A 9694-nucleotide genomic window follows, 5' to 3' on the forward strand; every position below is an offset into this window, starting at 1 on the left:
TGTGCATTGTAAACAACGGCATCGTTAATATCGCTTATCAGTTTGAGCCCAATTGAGAAGCAGAGGATATTATTGACGAGGATCGTGCAGAACCTGTGCAAGCATGTCTTTTAATGGTAGGTCTATGTTTTTTGTTGTCTCATACTTATATAATAAATATAAATACACTTATTTAAATTGCTACTGCTTATGTTATCTTTTAATATACGGTTTTATCCTGATTAAAGCTTTAATACAATACGGCAACTGAATCGCAATATATGAATATACAGTATATTAATATATAATATGTGAATCGCGATTCATATATGAATAGATTTTTACGTGCACCTGTAGTTTTCTCTTCCTCTTCTCTAAAGCAGAGCAGCATGGCCTCGCCCCCTTTGCTGCCTTTTCCCGAGGGCGGGGTTTATCTGGGTTTGTGATGTCACGAACCCAGGAAGTAACTTGTTGTAGTCCCTACCAGCCGTTTTTGTAGGCATTAAACTGGCAGAATTTTAAAAGACGATATCTCCGTTTGCATTGAACTTTCAGCTTCGTAACTTTGCAGATATTGTTTATGCTCAAACAGCAACATTACACACTAACTAACGTTAAAAAAGTGAAATCGCAATCAACCACCCCTTTAAATTTGGATGCAGTCAAATGTTGATGAAAGAGAGATGAGTATTTCAGCTGTCGCTTGAAATTGTCAGATTCAGCATTCTAGATGGGGTTGGGAAGATCATTCCACCAGCCTGGAATGGTGAGCGAAATTGTTCTGGAAAGTGATTTTGTGCCTCTCTGTGATGGTACCACGAGGCTTCGCTCACTTACAGATCTCAGGCTTCTGGAGGGGATGTAGAGTCTTAAGAGTGAGTGGAAGTAGAAGGGTGCTGAGCCTGTGGCTGTTCTTTACGCAAGCATCAATGTATTGAACTTGATGTGAGCCACAACCAGTAGTCAGTGCAGGGAGATAAAGAGAGGTGTGATTTGGGCCCTTTTGGGCTCGTGGAAGATCAGACGTGCTGCTGCATTCGGAATCATTTGTAGAAGTTTGATTGTGCATAATGGAAGTCCAGCCAAAAGAGCATTACAGTAGTCCAGCCTAGAAATGACAAGGGCCTGAACAAGAAGTTGTGCAGCATGCTCTGTTAGGAAGGGCCTGATCTTTCTGATGTGTGCAAATGCAAATCTGCATGATCGAGCTGTCTTTGCAATGTGGTCCTTGAAGGTCAGCTGATCATCAAAGATTACACCAAGATGTTGATAAACCTAGCTGGATGGTAAAATCATGCTGTAGAGTCGGAGTGGCAGGGAAGATGAGAAGCTCAGTCTTTGCCAGGTTGAGCTGCAGGTGATTTTTCTTCATCCATGCCGAGATGTTCGCCAGGCAGCCTGAGATCCGTGCAGCTACCGTTGGATCGTCTGGTTGAAATGAAAGATAGAGCTGTGTGTCATCAGCATAGCAATGGTAGGAGAAACCATGTACTTGTATGATGGGTCCCAGTGAAATAGTGTATATGGAGAAGAGCAACCCTGAAAGACCTACCTGTGAGATAGGATTCAAACCAGTGAAATGCAGTTCTTGTGATGCCCAGTGAAGAGACGGTGTACAGGAGGATCTGATGATTCACAGTGTCAAAAGCGGCAGATAGATCCAGCAGAATGAGAACAGATGATCTGGAATCAGCTTTCGCAAATTGCAGGGCTTCAGTGACCGACAGTCACTGAACAGTCTCAATCACAACAGTCTCAGTTGAATGGCTGTTTCTGAAACCTGATTGGTTAATGTCCAGCTGGTTATTCTGTGAAAGAAATAATGATACCTGGTTGAAAACAACACATTCAAGTGTTTTCGATATTAATGGAATAAGAGAGACCGTTCTGTAGCTATCTACAATGAAGTGTTTAATGTAGGTTTTTTGAGCAGTGGGTTTACCAGAGCCTGCTTGAATGTGGTGGGGAAAATGCCTGTAAAAAGAGATGTGTTGATGATATGTGCGAGTGCTGGTAGAAGACCTTGCTTGGATAAGGTGTGAGGGGATTGAGTCTAGAGGACATGTTGTAGGATGGCTGGCAAGGAGAAATTTAGATACTTCTGCCTCTGTGAGGGGACAGAAGGATGAGAGGGGAGTTTTAGCAGTGGATATGGTTGGTTTGAGTTCCTCAACTCAACTCAAACTTTATTTATAAAGCACTTTCAACACCACGACTGGAACCAAAGTGCTGTACAGAGAAAGATAAGGGGGAAAAAAATGAGTATATACCTGCATGTGTGGAGCTGAGAACTGACTGCTGATGGTTTTAGTTTTGTCTGTGAAGAATGTAGTAAAATCATGAGCTGTTAAACAGGTGGTGGAGGAGGACAGAGGAGGGAATTGGATGTTTTGAAGAGATTACATGTGTCTGAAGTGCTGTTGATCTTGTTGTGGAAATACAAAGATTTGGCAGCATAGACTTTAACAGAGAAAGATGAAAACAAAGACTGGTATATACTCAGGTCAGATGGATATTTTGATTTGTGCCATTCTGTCTCTGCTGCCCTGAGTTTGGTCCGATGTTCACGAAGAAGCAGTAGTAGGGCAGCAGGGGTTGCTGAGCATTCTGGACGAATCCAGGTCCCGTTAAAGTCTGATATACTAGGAGTAGACTGAGAAGCAGTGGCTGGAATGAAGTCATTGTTGAGAGCTGACTGACAATTCCAGAGACCCACAGGAAAAAAGAGACCGGTGCAGTAGAAGAGGTGTAGATAGGACGAAGGTTAGCAAGATTGCATTGCTATCTGCATTTGATATTAGAGCGTTGTTGAGAGACAACAGGAATGTATTGGAAACACATGATAGATGTGGGAAAAAGAAGGTCACAGGTATTCCATGTCAGTGCACAGATAACAAATAAATGCACAGCTTATCAACTCTTGAGTGAATACAGCTGTGGACACCTTGACAATTAGCACACCAAAAGCCTATAGCACGGAAATGGCTCAACTCGAAACTACTGCGGGACTGTTCACCACTTAAGTGCAGTAAACAAGCAATACAAATATCAAAAGATTCTTCTTAGCCAATGGCTATTATTCTAATTACAAATATGTGCAATCAAAATACAAATTATAACGAAAGAAGAAAAATATAAATAGTAAATGAAATAACCCTTCTTAACAGCAAATAAAAATCTAAACAACAGAAACAGAAACGAGGTATTAAGCAAACACTTACGCACTACTGCCTACCTGACTCTGCCTGAGATAAGTAAAGATATACTTACCTGAGTGTTTTTTTTTTTTTTTTAAATCTCTGAAATATATGATTGTATTCTTGAAAACAATCTTTTATTGTATTACTGAATAAAATATTAGTCAGTTATCAAAGAAAGAGAAAATAAATAGCCATAATACAGACTATTGTAGATGCTATCATACTGAGAAACTGTGATTTCCTTCTCACGTCACTGATTTCACCATTAACTCTTCACCCGAACAGTTTATGTTGTTGTATTTGGTATCACTGTAATTGACCATCAAAATATATGAGTAGACATCACCTTTTCTGTGTTATCATGTTTGATTCAGGAGATATGACATAAAATACATAATTTGTTAATGGCGGAAAGTAAAATGGCCGCCATGGCAACCACGAGGCGTTTTTGCAATGACTCCATTTCTGAAAATGTTCAGGGCCCCAAATTGTACAAGTGTACCAAGTTTCATGCTTTTATGAAAAAGTGAGCATATCACCTCACATTTTGCACATATCACCTGGACTATCATAGGTGTTTTTTTTGTTTTTTTTATCTCTTAATGGTCCATTCCAAAATGTTCCTGTTATTCTTCTCCTGAAAACAAATGCGACCAACCATGCCTTTTGTCTTGTACCATGTCATACTAAAAGGGTGTGCACATTTATGCAACCAGGCAATTTTTTTTCTCTTTTGTCTTAAAGGTTTCTGTTTGTTTCTTACATGAGTTTTGTTAATTTTATAGTATTACATTAAAGAAAGAGAAATGAAAATGATCTGACATTATTTCAGTTACATTGATATACACTGATGGGTCATTGGCTCCGATACTGCCATTTTTTGCCGGATCAGGTATTGGTCAGACGAGAATGATCCAAATCCGATATTGGGCGTATACTATTGTGTTATTGTAAAGCCCCACGAAAGGCACAAAAACATTATAAAGCACCATAAAATTTCCGTGCACTATATTCCAAGTCTTCTGAAGCCATTCCATAGTTTAATGTAAGGTACAGATGAATATTTAAGTCATTAAATTCAAGTTCACATGAACTGTTCTCTCCGCTGCGGCTGTCTGATCCTCCATTCAGCATTCAAACTGCTTGTTGTGTTTGGTTACAACAGTCAAGACGATGAAAGTCTCTCCAAGATGATTCAGTGTTCATATTATTATACTTGATCTGTAGATAAAGATCAATGGTTTTGCATAAAAGGACTTTATCTTGATGGAGTTTAGTACCATGGCTAAATCATGTTACTTTCCAGGTGTCTGTTAGATCACAGCACTGGAGTAGAGAGCATTATGAATTGTTCATCACTCGCACAGTAAGTGAAATTTAAAACTGTTAAAAGAAAAGGCTCAAACTATTGCACAGATATAATACACTACGCATCAATATCTCTTCCCTTTGTGCTTTAAACTTTTCTATGCAGAGCGCTGCACACTGTGACTCCATGTTGCTTCAAGTGCATCATTCTGCGCATGGGATGCGCATAAGCGCTTTGTGCCGCTCTGTATTGGAGCCTTTCATATTATAGTACTTTTGCGTAATGAAAAATGAATAGCCTTTCTTGTTCTGTCCTATTTATCATATGTAGCTGCCTGATTACTGTGCTATACATTAAAAAAAATATTTTAATTTTATAGTATATATTTATATAGAAATATATTTACTTGTTCTTCATGAATGTATTTTACAACAATACAAAGAGCAATGTGTAACATTTTACCAGATTTAGTCCTACACTTATTCACTTTTATTTGTTCCCCACTAAATGATGTTTTTTCACTACGTGTTTAGATTTTATACAATTATTGTGCACTCATGTTTTTTTTGTAGAGTAACTTTTGCTGCTGAATTATCCACTAACCTAGTTTATAATAGTATTTTTATTATAGATTATGATTATATATTTTTTATTTGTTATTTTTCTTTATAATGCAGTTGTCTATATTTAGTAGATTGTGTTTAACAGACAAAAGAGTGATGATCAGATGATCACAGGTATAAAAATTCTACATCGGTTTAAAAAAAAAAATTGTGCTATAGTATGGGATTGGTATCAGTATACTCTGTATACAGTATACAATGAAAAAATTGCTAACGTGTTTTAGAATGTTGCTAGTAGGGCTGTGCAAAAAATCGAATCTGACAAGCTACACAAAATTGCATTCATAATTGGCAATGAATCGCCTGCGATTTTGAATGTGATTTTGCGTAGCTTGTCAGTGAACTATGGCTCTGTGTAGTAAATGCCGCTCCATCTGAAAGCACGTGCTGGAGATTTACTACTAATCACCAGAAGCGGCTTTACTGACGAGATGCGCATGAAAATCGCATTAGATTTTTTGCACAGCCCTAGTTGCTAACTTGTTTTGAAATTTGGTGGTCATAGCTTGAAAGCTCTAGGTTACTGCTAGAAATGAATAATAGAGCAGAATGTTCAGTAGATCAATAAATTCACTCTGCACAGACAGACACCGACAAACGGCAACAGAAACTTTATTCTGGTTTTTGTCAGATCAGTGTGTTACTACCCTTGCCGGCATGGTCGGGGCTAGTGATGGAGAGTCGACTCCAAAAGAGTTGATTCCTTGACTCTGAATAGTTCTATAGTCTGGGTTGACTCCAGCACAGGAATTGACTCTCGTTGTCAAGTCTGTTACTGTGTCCAAAATCGCTCACTTTTTCACTGATTCTTTAATCGCCATATAGTGCATTGGCAGTTGAGTGCACTATATCAGCAAGGAGTGGATGAAATAAAGGGAGGAATTTGAAAACTGTTGTATTATACACCGTGCATCAGAGACTCGGAGCTGTCACAGAAACAACTATTAGAAATAAATAACAGTCATAGTGACTTTAGTAATTATACATACCTCCGTGCCAGCTTGGTAATTTAATTGATGTTTATGATATTAATCCAGTAAACATACATCTAATATTCCATGGTTAACCTCTGTGTTCATTAAACTAACCATAAGTGTACATTATTGTATTTTGTACATACTGTATTTATTTTTTATATATTTTAATGCTTTTTAAGACAATGATCATGTGTGTTTAGCTCCATCACCCGACTATTATAATCAGATGTGTTAATTAAAGAATATCTTTTTTCACATTTAATTCTGACCTAATATCCGACCATGGCTGTTTCTCGTGACTTTTCCTTCAGTAAATTTAGGTATCGGCAACAGCTCATGATGTTGATAATTTCAAGGTAATGTTATTGCTAAATTGGATTAATTTGGGCAGTCAGGCTAAAAGTGTGTCGTTTGAATAAAGCGGCATCATGTCAGGGGAAAAAAATTAATTAAGTGTGTAATAACGACTGCAATCTTGTATTATTTTTGGCCCCTTTTTGATGTGAAGTAAATGGAGTTGATGAGTTGATTCTATCAACTCATATGGTGGGAGTTGAGAGTCGGCGTTGACTGATCTGAAATAGAACACCCTTAGTCAGAGCTTGTTTTTACCGATTGAATATGTTGAATTGGGTTTATCGGGTAGTGGAATGTCTGAGAAGTCATGTGCAGTAATATAGTGACTGTTTGCATTGGTATGTGTCTGTCAGTGCAGCGTGAATTGACGTTAACATAGTCCAGCCTTTCCTTCTAGTAAATACAATTTTTCAGGTTTGACCATTTTGATTTTAAAATCATTCTTTTTTACTTTTACCCTTTAAATTGTAAAATGTGTAAATGTCTGTTTTCAGGCAGAACATGGGGGCCTCAAATGAAAGCACATTATCTTTGTTTTTCCGATCACTGCTACCAAACTTCAACCTCCAGGTGAGTGGATGCATCACTGTATGTGCAAGCACACAATTTCCTTCAGTTTAAAAATATTTAGCGATAGAATTCAGATGGTGCTCATGGTCACAGATTAAATGTAAAAACGTGTGTAAAATGTAGGTGAGCCAGATTGTAGTTTAATATTCATACCAAAGTGTGTCCAGTGTTTGGATAGAATGCTCTCCTTGGGTGGAAAAAAAGAGAGAAACATGATTCAGAAGAGTTAATGGTCCGTGTATGTTTTACACATTTGATATCCTATCTGAAATGAGAATAATGAGAACTGGAAAGATGGCTTGTTTTCATTTTTTCTGTTTAGTTTAACAAACGAAAAATTAGGTTTCAGTTTTACAAATCAGTTTATGGCTTCCATATTTCGTTCATTCATGTGGGCGGCACTGAAATGTCCCTTTTTATCTGATTGGTAAAACCGGCAGAATAAGAGTCGTTACAGAACTCTGCCAAGGCCTATATTAATAAACTATTGTCGTGATGCAAACCGCCACTCACTGTTAACTACATTTGATGTTTTGTTTATTATTTCTGTATCTAAGAACATTGCATAATTTTTGTAGTAAGTCATAACTGTTTTTCCATGTCCCACTAATAATGAAAATAATTTGGATAAAAGTAAAATGTTCAATGTAGTATAGGTAACAAGGAATATATTTAAAAATGAATAATACATATTGCCATGATAGCTTGATGTCCATAACAGTTCACATTCATCTTTTAAATGGGTCATGAATTGGGAAATCAAATTTTCCTTGATCACTTGACATATTAGAGGTCAAAAGGTAATATAAAGGCACTATTAAAAACATACTGTAAGTTAACTTTCTTGTTCATCTAAAAACAGCTTATATTGAAGCCAAGCTGCCAGAATGACTCGTTTTGGAAATTCTCACATTATAACGTCATAGTGCAGGAAAAGATCAATGCCGATTTGCACGTGTAGTAGGTAAATAAAGAAGCAAGATTTTCAGAGAGATTGAAATTAAAAGACGATGATGTGCCGACTATATTGGATCCAACAAGTGTGAGTAACAGTGTTTTTATCATGTCAATATTACTTTGTTTGGTACAGATAGTTTTAAATGTGCTATTTATACGTTTTAAATGTGTTAACCTACATAAAACAGCATAATGTATCTTTTGTCAACAATAACTGTAGTGTAACAATCCCAAACGAGGGAGGAGGCCAACCGGTCTTTACTGGACAAAATAATTTATATGGGCATCAGTAGCCAAGAAGACACTCAACCACACAAAGTCTGTTAATACAAATATACAATTTATACAGTCATATCCATATTAAAATCCTAAATGAGAGAGCAGCAGGTTAAAGTAAACATAACATACAATTTGTACAATTTATCCGGGAATGTATTTGAGATTGGTGACGGTCCACAATAAGGTAACTTAGGACAAAAGGGGGGCATCAATGAGCAGGTTAATGTAGTAAGCACAGTGTCTCAAAGGTAATTCATATATTAAAATGAGTTAATATGACCACCCAACATGCACAAATCCGGTTCGAAATTGTTCATAGAGTAGCTCATCCGATCTGGACCTGTTCATGAAGCAACTCATCCGGCCTGGATCCGATCTGGACCAGTTCATTAAGTGGGTCGATACCTTTTTCAAAATGGGTCATCTAGCCAAATCTAGCTATAGAAATATTTAAAATAGAGCTGACAAACATTATATAGGCTAGATTGCTCTAAAAGCTTGAAAGGAACATTAATATTAATAAAACATGAAATCATTCAAAACTTGAAAAAAAAAATCTAAACTGATCCTTTTAAGCCAGCAACAATGAAACACTCTATAAAAAAAAGTAGGTAATTACAGAATGTAAATACATTGAATAGGTTTTACAGGAAAAGGCAAACATAAATTGTACCAAAAACATTGTTTTATTTAATGAAACATTTTAGCTCTAAAAAAAGACAATAGTAATTATTTAGTGTTGGTTCAGTTCAATAACTTTGTAAAGTTAATTTTTACAAATAAAAGTAGTTCAGTTCAGCTATAAGAAATTATACAGCAGACAAAAGTTTCATTTATGCACTTTGAGTCAGCTTAATGTTGATTTAAAGGGTTAGTTCACCCAAAAATGAAAATTAGCTTGTGTCTGTAATGAGTTAGTCCACTGAAGGCGAGCGTAGTGAAGAACCCAAGTGCAGTTTATTCAAAACAAGGTGAAATCCAAACATCCAAACATAATCCAAACAGACGAAGACTAGAGACACAGACTTGACTTGACGAGGCATGAACAGACTTGACTAGGCATGAACAGACTAGACTCACCGACAGCGGGTTACAACATCAATACACGACCAGGCACAATGGGAACATGATGGCTACTTATAGCAGACAAGGAGGGTCACAAGACAAGAACAAACCAATGGGAAACAAGACACGTGACTAAGACAACCAATCAGAACATGACACATACACAAGGCAGAGATACATGAGGGCAAGGGAAGCATGACACTAACAGGGTGAAACAATTACAAAATAAAAGACATGAAAACATGAACAAGAAACACAACCCAAAACAACACATTACATATCCCCCCCTCTAAGGGCGGCTCCAGACGCCCAAACAAACACAAACAAAACCCAACAAGTCCAGGAGGGTGGTGGAGTGGAGGCGGAACTGGGGGAGGG

The 9694-nt window shown here is 37.2% G+C and overlaps 1 protein-coding gene across 1 annotated transcript in view; it reads left to right on the top strand.

Annotated features, from left to right (window-relative positions):
* tcf25 (TCF25 ribosome quality control complex subunit) overlaps positions 1-9694 on the top strand; it is an 83072-nt gene that overhangs the window by 70502 nt on the left and 2876 nt on the right. Inside the window, exon 17 of the mRNA XM_016451811.1 lies at positions 6940-7015. Coding sequence (XP_016307297.1) covers positions 6940-7015 — 76 coding nt within the window. The remainder of the gene's footprint in view (positions 1-6939; positions 7016-9694) is intronic.

Source organism: Sinocyclocheilus anshuiensis, unplaced genomic scaffold (assembly GCF_001515605.1).
Source record: "Sinocyclocheilus anshuiensis isolate Anshui unplaced genomic scaffold, SAMN03320099.WGS_v1.1 scaffold1056, whole genome shotgun sequence".
Classification (NCBI taxonomy): Eukaryota; Metazoa; Chordata; class Actinopteri; order Cypriniformes; family Cyprinidae; genus Sinocyclocheilus; species Sinocyclocheilus anshuiensis.